The 25,171-nt window shown below is 45.0% G+C and overlaps 1 protein-coding gene across 2 annotated transcripts in view; it reads left to right on the plus strand.

Annotated features, from left to right (window-relative positions):
- Positions 1 to 621: 621 nt before the first annotated feature.
- Positions 622 to 25,171, plus strand: part of ENTREP2 (endosomal transmembrane epsin interactor 2) — a 361,730-nt gene continuing 337,180 nt past the window's right edge. For both annotated transcript variants that reach the window (XR_009518404.1, XM_060005297.1), the window contains exon 1: positions 622 to 840. Coding sequence is in view for 1 of the 2 variants with exons in the window: in XM_060005297.1 (XP_059861280.1) it covers positions 622 to 840 (219 nt within the window). In the remaining variant the exon portion in view is untranslated. The remainder of the gene's footprint in view (positions 841 to 25,171) is intronic.

Below are 25,171 nucleotides of genomic sequence, written 5' to 3' on the forward strand. Positions count from 1 at the left end.
CGTACGCCCCTCCGGCGCCCCGGGCCTGCCCCAGGCTAGGCGGCGGCTCGCCCCCTGTGGCGCGGCCGGGCCGCGGGCCCGGCTCCCAGGCCCCTTACCCGCCGCTGGCCCGGGGCTCCGCCTGCCGCCCTCGCCCTTGAAGCGCCCGCGATCCCCACTCCCCTCCGCGGCGAGGGGCGCGAGCACCGAGGCCCAGCCACTGGGACCACACCTGCGCCAGCCCGTTCCCGCCCCGCTCGGGCCCAGCTGGAGCTCCGGGCCCGGCCCCGGCCCCGGCCCCGCGCGCGGCGGCGGGGCTCGCGCCCGGGGACAGAGGCGGCGGCGGCGGCTCGCTCCCGCGCCTGAGCTGGGGAGCGCGCCGGGCGGGCGGGAGAGGGCGCAGCGCGGCGCGGCCGGCGGGCGGCCCTGCTGAGCGGCGGCGGCGGCATGGGCGCGGGCACCGGCGGGGGCTGCGGGTGCCCGGCTCCCCGCCCGGCCCGGCCCGCTCCCAGCGCGCTGCCGTCGCAGCCCCCGCGGCTCGCGGGGAGGCCAACCCCGCAGCTGAAGCAACTTGCCTCGGACCCTCGGTGAGGAGGGGCGGCGCGCGGGGCCGGACGGGAGCAGGAGAGGCGTGCGGGCGCTATGCCTCCGGCCGGCGGTCTCCGCGCGCCGCGCCCCGCCGCGCTGCCCCGCAGCCTGTCCCGCCTGCGCGAGTGCCCGGGCCGCTCTCGCATCGTGCTGGCGCTCGGGGCCACGCAGATGGCGCTCGGATGCCTCATCGTGGCCGTCAGCTTCGCTGCGCTGGCGCTCACCACCTCGGCCCGCGTCCGCCACTCCTGCCCCTTCTGGGCCGGCTTCTCGGTGAGTGTCGGCGTCGGGCGCGCACGGGGCTACGGGGGGGGCGAGCCCACCAACCCGCGGGCGCCAGGTTCGGGGCTCAAGCGCCCGGGCGAGCTGCCGCAGCCCGGGGTGCGGTTCAAAACTCGGGAAGGATAACTCCGGGGACCCGACTCACCGCTCGCCGCCCTGGGAGCGTGGCTTTCCCTTTCCCATCGCGCTGGTCCCGGAGTAACTTTTCTTCGAGGAAGCAGAAGCCAGGCGCCCGCGACCACCCGAGGGGCCTTCGGGTGAGGGTGGGCGGCGGGCGCGCTCCGAGGCGGGCGGCTGCGCCCTGGGGCCCCCGGCTTCCCGGGGGCCGGAGACCCGCCGGGCGGGCTGGGCGGCCCTGAGCGAGGCGGGAGCAGGGGTGCGAGCCTGGTGCCGGGCCGCGGCTCCGTGCGCGGGGCCTCCGCGGCGGCTCTGGCCGGGCACTGGGGAGCAGGGCGCGTCGCGTCGGGTCGCGGGGCAGTCGAGGCGGCGGGAACCGGCCGGACCCGCTTTGGCCGCCCACCCGCTTGGCGTCCAGGACTTGGCGCGTCCCGCGTTTGGCGGGAACGGGCCGGCGAGCTCAGCGGGCGGCGGGCCTGGGCGAGCGAATGCTGGCGGCGTCGGGGGGCGTGTTCAGTGAGCTTCGTCGCCGCGAGGGTGACCGATTTTCAGGATTTTGACCCCCAAATAAGAGAATCCAGTGGCTGACAAACCTCCATAGGAGCAAAACCACCAGGAAATCCCATTAAAGGAAATGATTGTCTCCAAGAGTTAATTTTGGGGGGTATTTTTTGATTGAAGTTGTATTTTCCTGTATTAGTAAAGAACGGACATATGGAAACGGTAATAATCGATGCAGAGCAGATAGTCTTTATAAAGAGAGGCACTTGTTCTGCGAACTCTTGACATCTGTAACTACATTTGGTTTCTGGTGCCGGAGTACATCTTATAGGTTTAAACTGTAAACCCAGTGTGTTTAAGTTCCATCTCCAGAAATCCAAACCAAGCCTTTGTAACGAATGTTTGCTATTTGTTGTTGAGTTTTGAAATTTAAAAATTCTGTCCAGCTTCGCTTTTTGTTGTTGTTGTTCTTTTGTAATGGCCTTTGTTCTCTAAGTCCGATGCCCGGCTGGTAAAATGAGATCTGAGCAGAACTGACTCTGTGACACCCTGATCGATACAGGTATGGTGGTTCATCCTAATGGGGGTATTAATTTTCAAAGCTTATTTCAGACCAGGGGTGAGTCTTTGAGAGCTGATTAGGACATCAGCTATAGCTAATTAGGCCATAGCTCGCAGTGTTCTAATCAAAGACAGGGGTTTGGAAGCAAGACTCAGAAATCATGATTAAAACGGTCCCCTGTATAGTCTTCCTACCTCTGTAGCTCAGTTTTTAGCATGATTTAGTATGCATTGTTTCCATGTGGTCTGTCTAGTGGGCGCGAGTTTGTGTCTGCTGGAGCGGCCTACAGGTGGCAGACTGGTAAATGAGCTTCTCTTCCTGGCTTCTCCCTGGGCCTCTGCTTCTCCACCTAGTCCTAGCTATGTGGCTTTGGCACTTTCAAAGGGCATGGAAAAAGAGCTGCCTTTTAATAATAAACTTAAAAGGGAAAACACTTGTCAAAAACGGTAGAAAAACTGTTTATGTGAAAAATGTACATTCACTGCATTTTAGTCTAAAGAGTTAAATAAATATGTAATCCATGGATTCAGTTTGGGTGATTCATGGTTATTCCTTTCCACAGCTATAACCTATTAGTCCTAACTTCCTGCGATTCAGAATAATTCCACACGTGTCTGCTGTGTGCAGACGTGCCTCTAGGCTCTGGGGACAACAGTGAACAACATTCTCTGCTTACGTTTTAGAGGTTGTAGATTCTGCTCTCCGTCCACGTCCTGCTCCCCGCCTCTTTACACCCACTGTTTCATGTGCTAGTTTTCTTTCTTGAAACTGAATCTACCACATGCACCTTGACACTTCTTTCCAAACAGTATATACCATTTTTTACATATGACCTCTGCCCTTTGCAGACATGGTGGTTGGTTCCAGTGATGTTGGGACAGGTCTGCATGTTGGCGTGGCTTTCGGCGCTAACACTGGCCCCTTGCCATGGATGTGCCTGCCTGCCTGGACCTGGAAACCACTTTGCAAGGATAGTTTTCTTTTACGAATGGTGACTAAGATGGCCGGCTTTACACCAAAATCTGTTCTGCGTGGTTTAGGGCTGCCCTGTGTTTCCTCTGCATTTCCTGAAATAAGAGGTGTGGGCTCTTTAGCACTCTCTAGGTTGCTAGGCCTTCTCTGTGGTGTGTCCATGGTGAAGAACCATTGTAAAAATAATTTTCCTTTATTGAAGAAAAAACAATGCCCAAGAAAATGGCTTGCATTTATTGAGCACGTACCGTGGGCCAGGCGTTAAGCTGAGTGTTTTTCGTGCTGCGATAGCACATTTCGTCTGTGGCCCCTGGCGCCCCTGCTCTTGCACAGTTCCCTGCACTTGAACTTGGACTGGACCTCTGACTGGCCTTAGCCAGTGGGATGCAGCAGAACTAAGGCTGTCTCCAGGGCTAGGCCTAAGCCCTGAGATGTCCTGGCAGCTTCTGCAGAGTCCACTGAGGTGAAGAGGGATTAAGGAACTTGCTGTATTAGTCAGGGTTCTCCAGAAAAAGAGAACCAATAAATACATGTGAGCAAGCTGGAGACCCAGGCACGCTGCTGGTATAATTCAGTCCAAGTCCAAAGGCCCAGGAACTGGAGGGCCCGTGGTGTAATTCCCAGCCTGGCCCCAAAGCCTGAGGACCCGGGGTGCTGATGGCTGAGGGCAGGAGCAGATGGATGTCCCAGCTCAGAGAGAGTGAATCTGCCCTTGTTCCGCCTTTTTGTCCTACTCAGGCCCTCACTGGCTTGGATGAGGCCCATCTGCGTGGATAAAGGTGACCTTCTTTACTCAGTCTGCTGATTTCAGTGCTAATCTCTTCTAGAGACACCCTCTCAGACACACTCCCAAATGATGTTTTCCTGTCTATCTGGGCACCCCTTCGTCTAGTCAAGTGGATACATAAAATTAACCTTCATGCCTGCCCAAGGTCACACCTGGCCAATGTCAGGTTTGCACTTTTTTTTTTTTTAACATCTTTTTTCCAGTATAATTGCTTTACAATGTTGTGTTAGTTTGTGCTGTACAACAAAGTGAATCAGCTGTCTGTATACATATATCCCCAGATCCCCTCCCTCTTGCGCCTCCCTCCCACCCTCCCTGTCCCACCCCTCTGGGGGTTAAAAAGCACCGAGCTGATCTCCCTGAGGTGGATGGACCTAGAGTCTGTCATACAGAGTGAAGTAAGTTGGAAAGAGAAAAACAAATACTGTATGCTAACACATATATATGGAATCTAAAAAAAAATGGTTCTGATGAACCTAGGGGCAGGACAGCAATAAAGACGCAGGTTTGCACTTAGTTGCTCTGACTTGTGAGGCCACAGTCCTAGCCATTAGACTTAATTGCCCCCCAGGCAGAGGCTGATGGGGGTGGTGGGGTGGTGGAATAGAGCAGGTGTAAAGGGTCAAAGGTAGAGCCTCCACAGGGAGGACACACCTGTTTCTTAGGAAAAGCACAAAATATGTGTAGAAAGGTGATGATTCAAGAGCACTTTGGGGAGGCATGAAATTAGGGAAATTGAGGAAGTCTGAGGATCGGGGACAAGGCTGGGGGGTCCTTGGCAAGGTTGGAAACGGGAAGGGGCGGCAGGTCTGGACAGGGAGCAGCTGCTGTTTCAGTGACTTGAGAACCACCTGCAAATGGTGGTCCTGTTCTGGGCCCCTGCCATCCAGTTGGAAATTAGGGGTGGGCTGACTTCCTCAGGGGATAAATGCTTGGCCCGTTTTGAGAGATGATGATCTATATGAACAGTTTAGAAGACTACCAGGGCTGTGTGTGTTTTTTTAAATGATCATCGAATTCAGTTTTTTTTAAAAAAGTGAACCTTATATCATAGAATAGACTAGACAGGTTAATATATGTAATAAAAAATATTAAAAATGGAATTAAAGGGGAGGGGAAGGAAATCTGCAGTGCTGCCTCTGGCACTAGTGGAGGTCTTGAGTAGGTATCCTTTGATAGACCAGCCTCATTCTTTTTCTTTGAAGTTTTCTTCATGCCCAGGACATCAGCGACAAATAAGTACCCTGTGAATTATCCACATTGCCAGTTACCCGTGTTGATAAAGACATAGCCAGACATAGCCCTTAGGAGCTGACTGTTTATGCACGTGTGTGTATGTATTTTTTTTCCTTTAAAAGCAACACTATACTCCAAAAGCAACAGATGCTTGTTGCAATAACTGAAAACACAGAAGGGTATAAAGAAAATGGCGACAGTGCCTTCTTCCATCCCAATTCTGTACCCACAGGTAACCTGCATTGATGGTGTCGTTTCATGTGACCTTTCCATACTTTCCTTTACAATCACAAAAATATTAGGATTTATGTATATGTGTGGAATATGTCTCTTTTCTTTTAAATAATCTTTACAAGAGGTCATACTACACACCTTACTCCGTGGCTTCTTTTTTTTCTTTTATTTCGTGTATAATAAATATTCCCAGCCATAATTTATTATTCTTATTATTCCCATTATTTTTAATGACTGCATAAGGGTCCATAGTATGAATTTTTATAATTTATTCAGTTCTTTTCCTGCTGAGAATACTCTGTGTCAGTTCTGTGTCTCTATAAACAATGCTGCTTATCTAGCCTTAGAGACCAGTGCTTGTTTTCTGAGCATAAATTCCCCAAAGTGGAATGGCTTGTCGGAGGGTATTCAAATTTGGAATTTCATTAGATATTGCCAGATTAATTCCACAAAAGGTTGCAGTCATCCCTGCCCAGAGAAGCATGACACCAGGGTGCCCTTTTGCCACCCTCTTACCAGCCCAGGCTGTTAGCATTCCTTAACATTTTATTCCTCTGATGAAGAAAAACATATTTCATTGTTTTCACTTGATCTGACTTTCCATGGTTATTTCTCTCATATGTTGCAAATGTTTTCTTGCAGTTTTTCATTTCTCATGTGGCTTAATTTTTGGTGTCTTTTACCGTATATAAAATTTTAAAACTTTTTATGTAGTCAAATCTGTTTTCTCTTCTGCAGTGTGAGGGCTGTTTTCTTAGTTAAGATGGTTGTCATTACAGAGGTCACACAAACATTCCTTTACATTTCCTTCTAATGTTTTTATTTTATTTTTTGCATTCAAATTTTACATCATCCAGAATTTGTTTTGCATATGGTATGAAAAAAGGGCCTAACTTTATTTGCTTGCAAAGTTCCTATGTACCTATGCTTATGTTTTGGATTCTATTCAGTTTTACTCTCTTTTATTTTTTTTCATTGAGATGTAATTGACACAGAATATTATACTAGTTTCAAGTGCACAACATAATGATCCAATACTTGTATGTATTGCAAAATGATCACAATAAGTCTACTTATGCAATAAGTCTACTTACATATTCATCACCATATATATCGTAGTTGACAAAATTCTTTTTTCTTGGGATGAGAACTTTTAGGATTTAGTCTCTTAGCAGCTTCGAAACATGCGGTACAGGATTGTTGTTAACTATAGTCGCCATACTGTACGTCACATCCCGTGACAACTTTACTCTCTTCATTGTTTTAGGGTCAATACCGCATACTTCTGATTAAGGCAACATCCTGGTGAGTTTTGCTGTTTGGTCAGGCAGGTCCCTCCATACTGTTTTCTTTTTCAAAAGTGCCTTGGCTCTTCTTCTGTATTAACTTTAAAATATCTGTGTTTATTACTCATAAATTAGTAGTTTCCAGTAATACCCTCTTAGGATTTTTTTAAAATTTATTTTATTTTTTGGCTGCATTGGGTCTCCGTTGTTGTGCACGGGCTTTCTCTAGTTGTGGCAAACGGGGTGCACGGGCTTCTTATTACAGTGGCTTCTCTTGTTGCGGAGCACAGGCTCTAGGAGCGTGGGCTCAGTAGTTTTGGCGCGCGGGCTCTACAGCGCAGGCTCAGTAGTTGTGGCTTGTGGGCTCTAGAGCGCAGGCTCAGTAGTTGTGGTGTGTGGGCTCAGTAGTTGTGGCTTGCGGGCTCTAGAGAACAGGCTTAGTAGTTGTGGCACACGGGCTTAGTTGCTCCGTGGCATGTGGGATCTTCCCAGACCAGGGCTTGAACCCGTGTCCCCTGCATTAGCAGGCGGATTCTTAACCACTGCGCCACCAGGGAAGCCCAACCCTCTTAGGATTTGGATTGCAATTGCATTACATTGATGGATCAATTTTGGAAGTACTGACAGTTTTATCATATGAAAACTTCCAATTCAGGAACATGGTTTGCATCTTCATTTCTTTGTCCTTTGTCTTTATACCTTTCAGAAAAATCTTTTATGGGGATGCGTTCATGGGGACAGATTTTCAGTCTCCCCTAAACTGCTTTTGAAAAGTAAACCAGTTTCTAAGATCATCCTAGAAAAAGCTGAGCAAGGACAGGTTGATGAAAGATGGGAGACGCCCACAGGTCAGGACATAGACGGTGTAGCCAGTCTACCAGCAGCAGCCGGAGCTGCAGATGAACAGCAGGGGAGGCGGGGCGTGGGTGGTGGGCAGTGAACGGGAGCTGTTGACAGGCTGTGGGAACCAAAATCACCACGAATTACTCAAGCGGCAAAGTGGGTGGGCGCCGGAGAGGTGCTCTGGGGCTTCTGGTTGTGGGTGAGAACAGTAGCCGTGCAGGGACATGGAGCACAAGCCTGGGAGCATCCGACAAATGCACAGTGAGTCTTTTCTCCTAGAAGGTCAGAGCCTTACCCTGAGCTGAATGACTGGAAACATAAACCAAACTGAGCAGGATGGGTACACAGACGGCAAGGCAGGGGAGGTTCAGACGGTGCAGGTCGGGGGAAAGAGATCTCAGAAACTGCTCCAGCAGCAAAAGAGAAGACCCCGAGCAGAGAGTGTGGTCTTGGAAATTAAGGACTTCGGGGGTCTAGAGCTGGAGCAAAGGGCCAGGGTGGGAGTGAGCTTTATGAGGGTTCTGGATTTAACTCTGAGAAACAAATAAGTGGATACATAGAGATCTCACACTTGAGTTCTTTACAGATCCATAGAGCCCGGCTGGGAAAGCTGTCCTAGCCCATCCTCCCTTCTTTAGGAGCTTTCTCTTCTCACATCGGGAAAATCCACCTCATTCATACATGGGGAACAAAAAATGGAACATTAGGTAACTTTATGCAAAATTGATTCAAAGGAAAATGATGAAAATGAACATAATGGTGCTACAGAAAATGAGAGCACACCAGAAAAATCATAAACTAATATTTCAAGATAAGCTAAAAGAAAAAACAATTTGAAAGAGTAACATCCAGCAGAAATTTAGAAACGACAAAGGATATGGCTAGGTAACAGAAAATTATGAAATGAGAACAGATTGATGTCAGGAAAGAATTAGGAAAAAATGAATTTTAGGAAGGAAGGCTAAATTGTGTCCAGAAGGAACACAAGAACAAATGGTTTCCATAGACAGCACAGGAGTAAAAATACAGGATGAAAAGGAGAAAAATGAAAACAATAGCCAATAAAGAAAGGGATAGAGTGAATTAGAAAGTATAGGAGACAGGCAAAAGAGATCTGATATATATATATATACAATTAGAGTGTCTAAGACAGAAGAATAAAGCAATGGAATAAAATAAATATTTAGAACTATAATGCAAGAAAAGTCTCCTAAAAATAAAAGAAGACCTGAAAGTGTCTACCATGTAACTGTGGGGGGGGGGGGCGGGAAATCAATGCAGAATAATCAACATTGAGATATATCCCTGTAAAATAATGAATGTTAAAGATAAGGAAAAAATCCTTTGGGCATCCAGATAAAAAGTCCTAGTCATTTGTATTGTGCATTGGAATTCTCATAGCCAAATAAATTCTTTGCTAGAAAAGGTGAAGCAATATTTTATTATTATTTTTTTAAGATGTTGGGGGTAGGAGTTTATTAATTAATTAATTTATTTTTGCTGTGTTGGGTCTTCGTTTCTGTGCTAGGGCTTTCTCTAGTTGTGGCAAGCGGGGGCCACTCTTCATCGCGGTGCGCGGGCCTCTCACTATCGCGGCCTCTCTTGTTGTGGAGCACAGGCTCCAGACGCACAGGCTCAGTAGTTGTGGCTCATGGGCCTAGTTGCTCCGCGGCATGTGGGATCCTCCCAGACCAGGGCTTGAACCCGTGTCCCCTGCATTAGCAGGCAGATTCTCAACCACTGCGCCACCAGGGAAGCCCAAAGCAATATTTTAAAAAGTAAATTTTGGGGGGAAAAAGTTGAAATTTCCAACTTGTAGAAAAGTTTTAGAACAGAACTGAGAACTCCTGTGCTGTATCCCTTCAGTTAAGTTCCCTGATTGTAACCATTTTACTGTATTTGCCCCATGGCTTGCACTTGTGTACCCTGTCTCTCTTCCTCAGTGGGGGAAAAAAAAATCCATTATCATTAGTTTTTTTCTTGACCTTTTTGGGAGCAGGCTGCAGACATGATGCCCCATCACCCCTAATAATTTCAGAGTATATCACTGCCACTCGAGGATACTGTTCTGTATTACCAGCACAAACTCCTCCAGACTAGGAAATCAACATTGAAAGAACACTGTCACCCGATTCATAGACTCCATTGCAATTTCACCAACTGTCCAAATAGTGTTCCTTTCCCCTTTCTGGCCCAGGATCCTATCCAGGAATATGCATGTCTCATTTCTCTTCGCGCTCTTCAGTCTTCCTTTCTGTTTTGTGTTTTCCATGGTCTTAAAGAGTATAAGCCTTATTATTCTATAGGATGACCCTGAACCTGGGTCCATCCGGTTTATCCTCATGGCCACTCTTGGGTTATGTGTTCTTGGAAATGAATGAAAAGCAGAATGGAGGTGCAAGATGTTCTTTCAATTCCTTCTGTCTTCCGTATTCTCTGATGAGCAGTCCATGGTAATTTAAATTGTTGTTCCCATGTGAGTTGACTGACTTTTTCTCCTTTCATCTCCATTCTGCTATTAAACTCACCCAGTGAAATTTTTACTTTGGTTAGTCTGTTTTTCAGTTTTAAAACTTTCCATGGGTTTCCTTTCATATCAACTCGTTTTTTTTTTTTTCCTTTTAGTTTTTGTAGCTTTTCATTCATTCCCAAAACGTTCGCTCTTACTTACTGGAACATTTTTATCTTCACTGCTTTAAAGTCTTTGATCATTCCAAGATCTATCAGTGATTGTGTTTTCCCCTGGGAGTTGACAGTCCTAATTCTTTGTAGGCTGAGTAACTTTGGATTATATCCTGGACATTTTGAATATTATGTTGTGAGTCTCTGTACATTGTTTAAATGCAATTAAGAATGTTGCTATTTTTGATGACACAAATGAACTTATCTATGAAATAGACTCACAGACATAGAGGACAGACTTGTGGTTGCCAAGGGAGAGGGGGCGGGGGAGGGATGGAGTGGGAGTTTGGGATTAGCAGATGCAAACTATTATATATAGAATAGATAATCAACAAGGTCATACTGTATAGCACAGGGAACTGTATTCAATATCCTGTGATAAACCATAATGGAAAAGAATCTGAAAAATAATATATATTTATATATGTATAACTGAATCACTTTGCTGTACAGTAGAAATTAACACAACATTGTAAATCAACTATATTTCAATAAAATTTTTTAAAAAAGAATGTTGCTATTTTTGTGTTAACAGGCTATCCATTCTCTCCGATTTAGACCATGTGGAGCCCAGCCTTCTGTGGATTGTCATTCTGATGTCAGTCCAGTTTTCAAAGTCCTTGTAGTAGTTTTCAGCCTGTCCTGCACATACAACGCCCAGTGGCCAGTCTGGTTCTGGGATGGTGATCTCTCCTGTAGTTCTGTATAGCACAGGGAACTCTACTCAACATTCTGTAATGGCCTATGTGGGAAAAGAATCTAGAAAAGAGTGGATATATGTCTATGTATAACTGATTCACTTTGCGGTACACCTGAAACTAACACAACACTGTAGATCAACTCTACTCCAATAAAAATTAAAAAAACAAGAAAGGATTCTGTTTAGGGTCGTGTCTTCACCTCAGGGATGAGCCCACTAGTTGATAAACAAATTTCAGGGATCACCTCCCGCAGTTCCTCCCTCTGTGATCTTCCTGATGTTTTCTGTTTCCCTGGGGCTTCTCTTATCCAGTCCTCCAAGAATGCTAGGGCTTGTTTTTTTTTTTTTTTCAAGTAAATATTAAGTTTATTTAAAAAAATTTTTTTTAGGAGTAATGCGTGACTTTTTTTTTATTGGGGTATAGTTGTTTTACAATGTTGTGTTAGCTCCTGCTGTGCTGCGAAGTGGAGTTCCCTGTGCTATACAGCAGCTTCTCATTAGTTATCTATTTTATACTTATTAGTGTATCTACGTCAATCCCAATCTCCCAATTCATCCCACCCCCTCCTTTCCCCCCTTGGTGTCCATACATTTGTTCTCTACATCTGTGTCTCTTTGTGCCTTGCAAACGGGTTCACCTGTATGATTTTTCTGGATTCCACATAGATGCGTTAATATACGATATTTGTTTTTCTCTTTCTGACTTACTTCATTCTGTTTGACAGTCTCTAGGTCCATCCGCATCTCTACAAATGACCCAATTTCGTTCCTTTTTATGGCTGAGTAATATTCCATTGTATATATGTACCACATCTTCTTTATCCATTAGTCTGTCGATGGGCATTTAGGTGCTTCCATATCCTGGCTGTTGTAAACAGTGCTGCAATGAACATTGGGGTGCATGTGTCTTTTTGATTAATGGTTTTCTCTGGGTATATGCTCAGGAGTGGGATTGCTGGGTCATATGGTAATTCTATTTTTAGTTTTTTAAGGAACTTCCATACTGTTCTCCACAGTGGCTGTGTCAGTTTACATTCCCACCAACGGTGCAAGAGGGTTCCCTTTTCTCCACGCCCTCTCCAGCATTTATTGTTTGTAGATTTTTTGATGATTGCCATTCTGACTGGTGTGAGGTGATACCTCATTGTAGTTTTGATTTGCATTTCTCTAATTATTAGTGATGTTGAGCATCTCTTCATGTGCCTCTTGGCCATCTGTATGTCTTTGGAAAAATGTCTGTTTCGGTCTTCCATTTTTTGATTGGGTTGTTTGTTTTTTTGTTATTGAGCTGCATGAGCTGTTTTTATATTTTGGAGATTAACCCTTTGTCTGTTGCTTCATTTGCAAATATTTTCTCCCATTCTGAGGGTTGTATTTTTGTCTTGTTTATGGTTTTCTTTGCTGTGCAAAAGCTTTTAAGTTTCATTAGGTCCCTTTTGTAAGACCGGACACTATAAAACTTAGAGGAAAACATAGGAAGAACACTCTTTGACGTAAATCACAGCAAGATATTTTTCGACCCACATCCTAGAATAATGGAAATAAAAATAAACAAAAGAATGCTAGGGCTTTACGTTGTCTTGCTTAGGGGCTGTGCAGTGGGGGGACAAAGCGAGAGAACCAGCAACAAGGCTTTGTCCCGCCCTCTTGGGACCAAGCCCCTCCTCTGGAGCAGGCAAAGGGGAAGGGTCTTCTGTGCGTTGCCAGCTCCTGTTTCTGCTGTGGTGTTGCTTGGGTGCTGGGGTGTGAGAGTGCTGCAGAGAGAAGAGAGAGAAACCCAGAAGCAAAAACACTGGGGATTTTCTCACTCTCTTTGGGCACTAGGGAGCCGATTTCCAAATCCTTGAGCCAGAGCTCGGGGGCTTCTCCTGGGCCCTGTCTGTCTGCCCGCATGCTCAATTGTGGGTTTTGGGCTGTGTTGCATTTTGGCTGGGGGATGCATGCTCAAGAGGGAGCAATGACAACCCTCTGCCACTGTGGTGGTAACTGGAGTTCCATCGCTCTCCACCCATCTGCCTGCTGTTTTGCTCTGAGTTTCCCAGTGGTCTATTCTCTGCATCCCATCAGGTCCACGGCTGCAATCAGTGGGAGACACAGGGTGGTGTGTGCTTCCTCCACCTGGGATAAAACCTCAGTGCTTTTAATCTGCTTCCTTTGTGAGCCAAGCATCCTGTCTTCAGAGAATTGTCCTTTAAATATAAAGGCCAGAGACATAGAGTTTTGTTTCATTAAATTTAATTTTTTATTTTGTATTGGAGTAGAGTTGATTTACAATGTTGTGTGAGTTTCAGATGTACAACAAAGTGATTCAGTTATACATATACATGTATCCATTCTTTTTCAGATTCTTTAAGTGAAGTCAGAGAAAGACAAATATCATGATATCACTTCTAGGAATCAAAAAAAATGATACAAATGAACTTATTTACAAAGCAGAAACAGAGAGAGGGTTATGAATTTGCAAGAACTCTGGGACTGGTTCCCCCTAGTGAGCCCTTTCATAGTTGTTTACTAGAGAGTGAGCTTCAGAAAACTGTTCAGTGATGGTGAAGCTTTTCATAAGGTCTAGTGATGAACAATGACTAGGTTTCACTGTAGAATTAAAACTCAAAGGTAGCAATAAGGGAGGCAGACTAATACATAGCATTAGACGTTTGGGTTATGTGGAACCGTACAGCTAGAAAAATAAATAGAAGGAGATGAGGGAGAAGTAGAATCAGCTGCTTAATTGGCACATTGGGGTGAGCTGGGATGGAAAAATGTCTCTGGAAACTGACAAAGAAGTGGAAGGTTAAGTTTATTGAAGACCATACAGATTAACAGCAGATTGAATACTGGTGACTAAAATGGATGCTTTAGGAAGAGCAGGTGGCGGGGGTGGGGGTGGGGAGACGGGGGGGCGGGGGGAGATGAAGAAGCAATTACTAGCTAATTACATTATTGCTCATAGGAGGGAGGTAATGATATCTAAAAGTGGAGGGTGCTAAGGGAGTTATATAAGGTAGTAATATAAAAGGAGCAACTAGAACCAAATCCTTCCTACGTACCTACAGAAACACAGAGAGAGAAGCAAGTAGACTGCAGCCCACGGACAAAAAGACTGAGTTTGTGCGTCAGTGTTATAAATATAAGGCTAAAAATCTGCAAAGCTGATGCCACACATACAGACTGTACTAACATTATATAAATGGGCTTAATTCACCTAGTTTAAAAAGTTTTTCAGGTTGACTTAACAAAGCAAGATCTGGAGATAGAGTTAAAATGAAGAGATTTAGAAAGGCCAAAAATAAAAGGACTGGAAAAGATATACCGGGCAAATTCAAATAAAAAGAAAGCAGGCCTCTCTCTCTCTCTCTCTTTTTAAATTGAAGTGTAGCTGACTTACAGTGTTGTGTTAATTTCTGCTGTACAGCAAAGTGATTCAGTTTTACACATATACACATTCTTTTTCATTTTGGTTTCTTACAGAATATTGAATATAGTTCCCTGTGCTATATATCCAGTAGGACCTTGTTGTTTATCCATCCTATGTATAGTAGTTTGCATCTGCTAACCCCAAACTCCCAATCCTTCCCTCCCCTATCCCCCTCCCCGTTGGCAACCACAGGTCTGTTCTCTATGTCTGAGGCCTCACTCTTGGTACCAGGCAAGGTAGGATTCATATATTCTTGCTTATTCGTGATACAATGTAATGTTGGATCTTTGTAGTTTGCTTCAGTGATTAACGTTTTTAATATGAATGTTAAATATTTGAGCAGGTGCAGTGTTCTAACCCTCTGTCCTATGGCTGCTGTACCTTTCTTGTCAAATGTGCTCCAAGCTTTTGTGGTGTTTGTTTGTGTTGTCTTTGAAGTTTCCCCTTCTCCAGGACTTACTGCTCCTATACAGAGAAACTGTTGACTTTTCTCTCTTATTTTGAAATTATTTATTCTACTTTTTAAAGTAAATGTCTTGTGCTTTCCATTTCTACATCCATATCATCTATAAATAATTGTTTCTTTATATTCAGTGTTTTCATATCTCAATATTTGTCATATGCTGCGTACTCCTGTCCTTATTGCATTAATCGGAATCTTCAGTTTTAATGGTACTGTGAAAGGAAGCATTCATGTCTTGCTCTTGAATTTACTGGGAAAAGCTTTAGTTTCATTGCTTTTATTTCTTATTAGGTAGGTAATTTTGATGACTTAAATTTTGCTGTAATTTCAAACTGGGAGAAAAGTTGCAAAAAAGTACAAAGAATGCCATATATCCTTAACCCAGATTCACCAATCATTAACATTTTGCCCCTTTCATTTTGTCATTTCCAGACCCCCAAACCCCCTGAACAATCAATTGGTCGACTGATTGATACCTCCATCTACATATATTTTCTGAATCACTGGAGAGTACGTTGCATGCCCCTTTGCCCCTAAATACTCCAGTGCATATTTCCTAAATAGGCATTACATAAACGTGAAGCCACCGTAAAAGTGAGGAAATTAACATCGATACAACACTATCCACAGTCCATATTCAAATTTTGCCAGTTGTCCCCAGAATGTTCTTTATAAATATTCCCCTCACCTGCTCTCTAGTCCAGTATTCAAATTAGGAATTTAAAAGTCAAACTTACGTAGTTTCCTGTTTAGAATTCTTACAAGGAATGACTGCTGAAATTTTCAGGTGTCATCTATTTATGTAATCCCTTGGTTTTTCTCTTTCAGTAATTGACGTACTGAAGGATGTTGATTGATTTCCTAATGTTGAATTATCCTTGGCTTTCTGGAATCATCCTTATCACTTATTCTTTTAAGATATTGTTAGAATCCATGTGCTGTAATATTAAGATGTTTGCTTCCATAGCCACATACAAAATTGGTCTGGAGTTTGTGCGTTCACACATGTACACAAGCATACACTATCTTTATTAAACCTTGTTATGTTGTGCTGGCTTTGTAACATAAATTGGTGAGCTCTCCGTATTTTTCTGCGGACTAGCATAGGAAAGATTTGTTCTAAGTTAGACAGCTCAAGGAATTTAGGCCATTCCCATTTATTAAGATGTGTGATAGATTTAGTCATTCCTTTTGACTTTATTATTATACTTTACTGTTTTCTGTTTTCTTTTTGCTGGATTGATAAAATTAATTTTTTAAAAAAATATGTATTTTTAAAATTGTGGTAAAATACACATAACATAAAATTTATGATTTTAACCATTTTAAGCATACAGGTCTGTGGCATTAAGAACATCGATACGATTGTGCAACCGTCACCACCAGCCTCTCCAGAACTTTTGTAAAACTGAACCTCAGTCCCCATTAAACAATGACTCCTCATTTCCCCACCTCCAGCCCCTGGCAGCCACCTTTCTACTTCCTGTCTGTGTGAATTCGGCTATTTCAGGCAACTCGTGTAATGGAATCATACAGTTGTATTTCCTTTGTGATTGGCTTATTTCACTTTGCATAATATGTTCAAGATTCATCCATGTGATAGCACGCATCAGGATTTTCTTCCTTTTGAGGGCTGAATAATGTTCTGTTGTATGGATAGACCATATTTTGTTTTTCCATTCTTCTGTTGATGGACACTTCGGTTGCTTCCACCTTTTGGCTTACTGTGGATAATGCTGCTATGAACACGGGTGTACACATATCTCTTTTCAAGCTGCTTTTTAAAAAATTTTTTTATTGGAGTATAGTTGATTTACAATGATGTGTTAGTTGCAGGTATACAGCAAAGTGCATCAGTTATACATATACATATATGCACTCTTTTTTTTTTTAGATTCTTTTCCCATATAGGCCATTACAGTGTATTGAGTAGAGTTCCCTGTGCTATACAGCAGGTTCTTATTACCTGTTTTATATATAGTAGTGCGTATATGTCAATCCCAATCTCCTAATTTATCCTTCCCCTCCTTATCCCCTGGTAACCATAAGTTTGTTTTCTACATCCGTGGCTTTGCTTCTGTTTTGTAAATAAGTTCATTTGTACCCTTTTTTTAGATTCCACATATAAGCAATATTGTATATTTGCCTTTATGTGTCTGACTCACTCCACTTAGTATGATAATCTCTAGGTCCATCCATGTTGCTGCAAATGGCATTATTTTATTCTTTTTTATGGCTGAGTGATATTCCATTGTATATATGTACCACATCTTCTTTATCCTTTCCTCTGGTGATGGACATATAGGTTGCTTCCGTGTCCTAGCTACTGTAAATAGTGCTGCAATGACCATTGGGGTGCATGTATCTTTTCGAATTATGGTTTTCTCCACGTATATGTGCAGGAGTGGGATTGCTGGATCATATGGTAATTCTATTTTTAGTTTTTTAAGAAACCTCCATACTGTTCTCCGTAGTGGCTGTAGCAGTTTACATTCCCACCAACAGTGCAAGAGGGTTCCCTTTTCTCCACACCCTCTCCAGCATTTGTTATTTGTAGACTTTTTAATGATGGCCATTCTGAGCAGTGTGAGGTGGTACCCCATTGTGGTTTTGATTTTTATTTCTCTAATAATTAGTGATGTTGAGCATCTTTTCATGTGCTTTTTGGCCATCTGTATGTCTTCTTTGAAGAAATATTTAGATCTTCTGCCCATTTTGATTTTTATTCCATTCCCCAGACCCCTTCTCCTGTGCGTCTCCATTCTCCTAATAGTTATATTTTCATCTTTGACAATCGATTGAAATCTGAATTTTCTGTTAGCACACCCAATTGAATGGTAGATATCATTGCTAGCCTTCTCCTTCAAGCCAAATGGTTTCTTTGTAATTTCTCATCCCTTAGTTTGGCCACCCCCTCGCCTCCTATCCTGCAAACCCCACAGGATGAAACCTTTGGAACTTTTCTGTGTCCCTGATTCATTCTGAAAGATGAGTTCAAAAGAAAACAGACTTTGAACATTATATAGTCTACATAATTTGAGTATGTGAGGGAGAACTTTTTTTTGCTTCAGATTTCAGTCTTTTATTGGATAAGTTTGAATTTGAATCTTGAAAAGTTCAAAAAGTAGTGTATCCTAGGGTCTTATTGCAGAGTCAGGAAAATATAATAAAGCTGGTGATGGGTTCTTAAGACGACTCTGTATTATTTCCATATTTGTTGATGAGTTAAAACCACATGCGAGCACTTTGCTCTTGCAGAGCTGGCATTGGGGTGACAGTGATGGAAGGAGAGATGGTGGGCCGCAGGGAAGATGCAGAGGCGGCTGTGACAGGGCTGCCTTCCAGCCTGCAGGACCACACCCTCTGCTGAGAAGTTTGCCTGATGAAGTGAGGACCCTCTGGTCCTGGGAGAACAACTTTTACCTTCCCCACAGGGGCCATACGTGTAATGGCCCCTGTTCTCTTTTCTGGAGGCACGCCTGCCTGTGTGCTGACCAAGTGCAGCCCTGAGACCTTCCTTTCCAGCGACGAGGTACAATTCCTAGGGAAGGTGAGATTTCCGGGCCCACTGTCTGAGACATGCCCAGGCTCAGGCCTGCCTGATTCTGTTTCTGCATTTAGGCAGTTTACCCATCTAACCTTGATAGCTTCAGTTGATCGTTATGGCCTGCTCTTACCTCCTTTGCATCCAAGTGACGATGAAAGTGTCCTATTTCACTTAAAGGGTGCGGTACAGTGAGGTGGAGACCACAGGAATTGGGGATACTGGCATTTTGTGGGGAGGGGGATGCCTTCAGTCAAGTACATGATAAATGGAAACAAACTACTTCTTTTGCATCAGCAGCTACCAGAGCCTATTACGTAATTATCTATCACAGAGACAAGCAACTTAATTGTTCGAAGATAAACCCTTAACATTTCAGCTCATCCTTTTACAGAAAAAGTATAGAGAATTTAGGACTTCACGAAAAAGCAAATTTTTCTTTGAAAAACATTGATGCGACGTAATGATGGGTATTGTTTCTCATCTATAATGAGAAATTGTAGCTAATGGCTTTGATAGTGATACAAATAGCGATTTTGAAATACATTTTTGGAACCCTCAGAATTTGAAAGGACTCTGAGAATGGTCCCTGTTTAACATGTTAATAAGCAGCATATACTATATATGTATATTAAGTATAATACGTATAATAAAGAGCATATACTCATCAGAATCTTGTGATTTAAAAAGAATACATCTTTTTTTTTCAATTATACCCCCCAGAGCTCTTTACAACTGTTCACTAAGGGACGCTGCCTTTGTAGAAACTAACGTTTGACCCAGTCTCAGAAAAAGTCAAAGCATCTGCTTTTCACCTGCCAATTCATTAAATTCAGCGTTGGTGTCCCCGGGGCCTCTCTCCATGCTTGTCATTGCCTTTTGGTGCCGAGGCAGCTTGTGAGGCTCAGAGCTGACCCTTTTCAAGATGAGGAAGTAACACCCAAGAGGTGTGAGTGGATTAAGAGAGCTGGAGTCTGTCATAACTAGTGGTAAATAGCTTCTGAAGATTGACTTTCTCTTCGAAAAAAGAGAATGTGTAAATATAATACATACATATGTATGTGTGTGTATATATATATGATGCTTTATCTTTTGTCTGTATAAAGAATAACAAAAACCAAAAGAAAATGAAACAAAAAGCCAGAAAGCCCCTGAGCAAGGCACCTGCCCGTTGACTTCAAGAATTACACCTGTGGTCCAGATGGTGTGCCTCTCAGGTGAGACGCATAAAATCAGAGTTTAAGAGAAAGAGCCGTGATACCACATATTCTGGTGAAAGCACGCAATGTATCTCTCTCTGTTTTTTGATGGTGATTGTGATGATGATGATAAAAGTATTATTGACTTAATTTCATGGAAATTAAAACAGCATGGAATGGTGCAAATCGAAGTGCTAAATCGAACCCTTAGCTCCCGCCTTCCCCATTCCTTGGAGTTAAATATTTTCAACCTTTCTGTTGTTACTTTTTTTTTATAAGATTTTTTTTTTGGATGTGGACCATTTTTAGAGTCTTTATTGAATTTGTTACAATATTGCTTCTGTTTTATGTTTTGGTTTTTTGGCTGGGAGGCATGTGGGCTCTTAGCTCCCTGACCAGGGATTGAACCTGCACCCTCTGCATTGGAAGGCGAAGTCTTAACCACTGGACCTCCAGGGAAGTCCCCTGTTGTTACTTCTTTGGTGGCAGGTGCGCCATTGTCTTTATATCAGATGTCACTGACCAGAGGTCTGATCCTGTGTTGATTCGTCTTCTTCCGTTGGTGATCTAGCCTGTTTTTCCTTTCTGGAAGCTTCTAGGGTCTACTCTTGATTCTTGGTGTCCTGATTCTTTCACAGTATTTCGTGAAGGGACTTAGGCACTCAGTGTGTCCCTTTGATACTGGAAATATTTTTCTTTGATTATTTCCTTATTTCTATTTTCTCGGAACTTCTGTTTGTTGGCTGTTTGACCTCCTGGGTTGATCTTCTGGGCATCTTTTCTCTCCTATTTGCCATGCCACTACTTTTTACTTTATCCTCTGAGAGATTTCTTCAGTTTCAGCTTCAGCTTCTGGATCAGGTGTTGAAATTTTAAAAAATAATTGCAGCAGAGACAGGGTTGGCCAATGGAAAGGACTCCCTGGGGGTCTGCAGGCTGCACTTGAGTAAGCCTTCCCTTTTCTTTTAATTTTTTTATATTGGAACATAGTTGATTAACAATGTTGTATTAGTTCCAGGTGTACAGCAAAGTGATTTAGTTATACAAACACACATATCTCTTCTTTTTCAAATTCTTTTCCCATTTAGGTTGTTATATAATATTGAGCAGAGTCCCCTGTGCTATAGTAGGTCCTTGTTGGTTATCCATTTTAAGTGTAGTAATGTGTACATGTCAATCCCAAGGCTTTTCTGAAGGGCAAGGGAAGCAGATATCACAGAAGTTGGATTCCCCCCCCCCCGCCCCCACCCAGGGGCCTTCCTCTGCCACACAGGATGCACTTTGAATTGTGAAGCCCAAGGTGTTTGAGACCAACTGTCTCATCTGAGGCGGGGTCTTTTCTATCCTTCTGATTACAGAGCCAAAACGAGGCTACCAGGTTCAAAAACAAAAACCTAGAGAACAGGTGCAAACACTTTCTATAAACCATCTGACAAAGTGGTGTAGGTCTCCCCTGCTCTGTTTGGGACTCCAGCATGGGTCAACATCAGTTGCAAGTTTCTGCATTTCATTCTGATTTGGCTAACTGTCTGCACCCTTGTTCCAAGCCTCTCTGGACACCAGCACAGCTTGGTAACCCCCCGGGGGAGATGAACCCTGTATTGCTACAGTAACCATAATTAAGATTGTGATGCTGTCTTTCATCTTTTCTGCTAATTTTTCTTAATATTCCTCTTATTTTCTGTTTGCATTATTTTCCATTTCTGCCTGAGGGTACTAATTAAGTCAAGAAGGTTTCTTCTTATTCTCGAATTGTTTGCTCTAGCGTTTTTCTATTTTTTTCTTCTGAATCTGCCTCTTCTGTGGTTTTGATTATCCCTAATGGTCTGGCTGTTCTTGGTGTCCTTTGGGGTTTATCATTGAGGGACTAGTTGATTCATAGCAGTGCTTGGCATGTTTTCCTTGCTTTCCTGTCCTACCCATTGAACAGGGGCTTGACCTCGCTCTGTCTAGGTGTGGGCAAAGCAGGTCACCTGGCAGCTTCACCTTTGGATGTTGGGTGGGAACTCTCCTCCCATGTGCTTGAGAGAGCATCTGCTCTGGGGTGTGAATTCTCGCTTTGGAAGCAGACGAGGCAGAAAGCTCGTTTCTTTGGTGCGTACAGCATTCTTTTGGTTTCTGCCTGAGAGCAGACACCAGTGCTGTAAGTCTGGGTTGAGAGCAGGGGGTCTGGGGGTCTGAGGCCCATCTGTAGTTCTGCAGACAGACTGTAGTCACTTGCTCTTTGGGTCCCATGTCTTGCTTTTGCCCTTGGGACCTGTGGTCTGGGGTCTCATCTCCAAAACCTTCTCTCACATATACACTGATCCAGAATCTTCCCTCCGGTTCCTTCACCGTTAACTGAGCTTAAATTTTTTTCACATCTTTCAGTGATCTTGTTTTTCTTCTCTGGCACCCAGATTAGCTGCCTTGGCAGAGAACTTCAGGGGGAGCAGCTCACACGATCTGGGACTGGATGGCAGAACTGCCTCCCTTGCATCCTGGGCTAGCTCCCCAAGTTGCATTGCACCCCTCTTTCCACTGCCTGGTGTCAACTTTCTGGCCCTCACTCTAGTTATTGCAAGAACAGTATTTCTGAGAATTTAAAGGGACCCATTTTTAAACTTCCTGTAAATCATATTACCCTGCAGCTCTTTCACCCATTCATTCGAGGACATTCATGGCTTTAGGGTAAGAGAACAGAGAACTCATTCCTCAGCTTTGAGTCCCAACACTGACTTTCTTGAGTCTCTGGAGAGACAACAGTCATGAAAACCAGGCGTTTTTACGAGAAATGGAATCTTTCAGTGCTGGGAGCTCTTCTTTATCTACTGAGAGCAAAGCTTAAAGGCCTGAAGATTGTTTTAGTCTTAAGCACTGTGTTGGTAAACGGAGGATGGAAGCGTTTTTCCATCTAGCAGGACGCCGTCAGGAAGGGGAGGCAGAAAGCCCTCTGGGGGTAAGAGAAGAACCCTGAGAAGCTGGAGCGAAGAGGCTACGCCAATCTTTTCAAAGCCCCTTTCTCTGCCCTGGAGACGCAGCTGTGGCTGCGGAGACCCCAGCCTCTGCAACCCCTGCCCCCTACTGGCTCCCTCTGGCCTCTGGTTTGTTGTTTTATAGTGTACTTTGCTGTGGAAACATCACGTTTAGTTACTTTGGAGCCCATCACCTGGTCCCATTGTTCCCCCCACCACACCCCGTCCCTTTACCCGAGCGCCCTTTGATTTCTCGTTTCTGGAAACGGTATGCCGTGCATCTATTGTAGAGTAACCCCAGTGACTCAGTATTACCATGGTGTGATGTTGTTTTGTGCAATTTTGAACAATTAAAAGACTCTTTTTGAAATTAAAGAGAAAGGGTCCCCGAGAAGGGACACGGTACATTGGCATCTCACCCCACTGCACATGGCGGACTCCAGGTGGGTGGATGAGACTGCCCCCCCTCTCGGAGGGCTGCTGGAGCCCTTTCACCCTTCATGCTTTCCAGTCTGATGCAGGAGCCACAAGGCATCGCTGGGGAAGGAAGTGTCTAGACCAGGGTAGGAAACCTTTCTGTCCAGGGCAGTAGGTATTTCACGCCTTGTGGGCGGGGTGATCTCCATGGCAAGGACTCCACTCTGCCACTGCAGTGTGAAAGCAGCCCTACCCACTTCGTAAGTGAATGGGTGTAGTTGTGTCCCAACAAAACTTTGTTCACAATAACACAGCAGGCCAGGTTTGACCCACGGACCACTGTTTGCTGACCTCTCATCTAAATGATTGGGCCCGAGATTTCCCGTGGCCCGTGTGTGGGATAAAGACGTCTGGAGGTTTCTGTGTACATGTGAGGCATGTCAGAGGAAGCTCGGAGTGAGGGCCCCTCGGTGGAGGCAGAGAGACGCCCCTAGATGAGATGATAGGTCAGAGCATCTGCAGTGGGCGCTGTGCAGACCATGGCCCAGGCTCAGGATCCTCAGGACCACCCCACAAGATGCGGTGAGGTTGGGGCAGAGGCAGCAGGGCCAGTGGTACGCTCGCCGGGGTTGGTGACATTGCCTTGTCCCCTGAGGTCCACCTCTGCCACAGACTCGCCGAGGGCGGGGCTGACCCTGCAGGATGGGGATGCGCCCGGGTGGGCTACACCTTCCGGGGGGCTCTTCTCGCCCTGCACCAGTGGGCGCCTGGTTCACTCACAGAGTTCTTCGCACTTGAGACCGTTCTCCCTCCTCTGAGACACGCACTGCCCCCTTCCCATCTCCACTTGGACGAGCCTCAGCACCAAATTCAGGAGTCCCCACCCAAGTTCCTGATCCTCCCTCCATGCAGGTGTCTTTTCCTGGGTCTCGGGGGTGCTTTCACCACTCCCCACTCAACACCCACCTGGTTCCTCAAAGCAGCTAACCCACGTCTTGTCGGTCCCCAAGTCCTGTTGACTCTTCCTCTCAAGTATCTATGCCTGTCCCCCATGTGTGTCTCTTTTCCAGATCATTCCCATGGCCCCTACCTGGCTTCTTCTCACTTCCACTCTTGTCCCCCCGTCTGCCCTTCACACCTTGTCCAGAGTCATCTTGAAAAATGCATATGTGAAAGGTCACATGAGTTCCGGGGTGGTGGACCCAGCAGTTTGGACTAACCCAGCCTTTAAGAACTAGATAAATTAGGGGTTTGGGTTTAGTGGATACACACTACTGTGTATAAATTAGGTAAACAACAGGAGCTTCTGTATAGCACAGGGAGCTATACTCAGTATCTTAAAATAACCTATAATGGAAGAGAATGTGAAAAATATTACTTATATATATATTATATATATAAACAGAATCACTGTGCTGTACACCAGAAACTAACACATCATAAATCAATTATACTTCAATTAAAAATTTTTTTTAAATAATTAAGAAAAAGTCTTTGGACTGACTGAAGAAAGACTTGGCTAATTCTTCACCTCTGAGCACCGCTTTTCTCATTTGTGGACAGTGGGGACTGGATCTGAGTCTGTTTCCAAGCCAGACTCTGCTATAGGTTGGTAAATACATAGAAAATGGTCATTTTACTCATTAAGCTTACTGGAGAATGTAAACAGCGTAACCTTCTAAGATAAATGAGAGCAGTGGGCACAGGTTTCTGGGCATCGGGGCAGGTCTGTGACCCCGGTGCTCTGGCAAGGGGGTAGCGTGGGAACCCGGCCGCCCAGGGGAGCTTGCGGAGGGCCCGGCTCCTGCCCCAGGGTCCTGGCAGTGGAGCAGGGTCACTGAGGTGGGCTCACGTTGCAGACCCTTCAACGAGGAGTGATGTATTCCCCCTCGGTCCCGAGTGAGCACTGCACACCGCCTGTCGAGTGGACTGTCGAGTGGGTGTGGGCGTCCAGAAGTCCTGCCAGCCCCTCCTCCCCTGTGTCACATGGAGACCTGGGTCGCTCCGGGGCAGCTGCTTTATCCCGGCTAGAGTCTGGAACGGGTCCCTTCATTGCATCGATGCAGGGAGGGCTTGGAGGTGGGGAGAGGGGCCGGGGATGGGAGCGGGTCTCACTCTTGCTCTACCCTTTGCCACCCCTTCTGCGAAGCCAGTGGCGAGGAATGGGGTGGATCCGTTTGCATCTGGCTCTGAGCTTTCAGAGCAAGAAACCAAAACCCCACCCCAGCTCCCTGCGAGTCAAAGTCAGGGTCACCGAAGGTGGTGTTGATCTGAGTCTGTTGGCCTGAAAGAGCCCTCGGGAGCCCAGTGGGGGCACCATACAGGATGCAGGGAGCCTGGCTGGGGACCCTCCCTCAATGCAAGGGTGGGGCATGGGGGGGGAGGGGAGGGGCTGCCAGGTTTGGACATG

Source organism: Delphinus delphis, chromosome 2, assembly GCF_949987515.2.
Source record: "Delphinus delphis chromosome 2, mDelDel1.2, whole genome shotgun sequence".
In the NCBI taxonomy this organism is placed as follows: domain Eukaryota; kingdom Metazoa; phylum Chordata; class Mammalia; order Artiodactyla; family Delphinidae; genus Delphinus; species Delphinus delphis.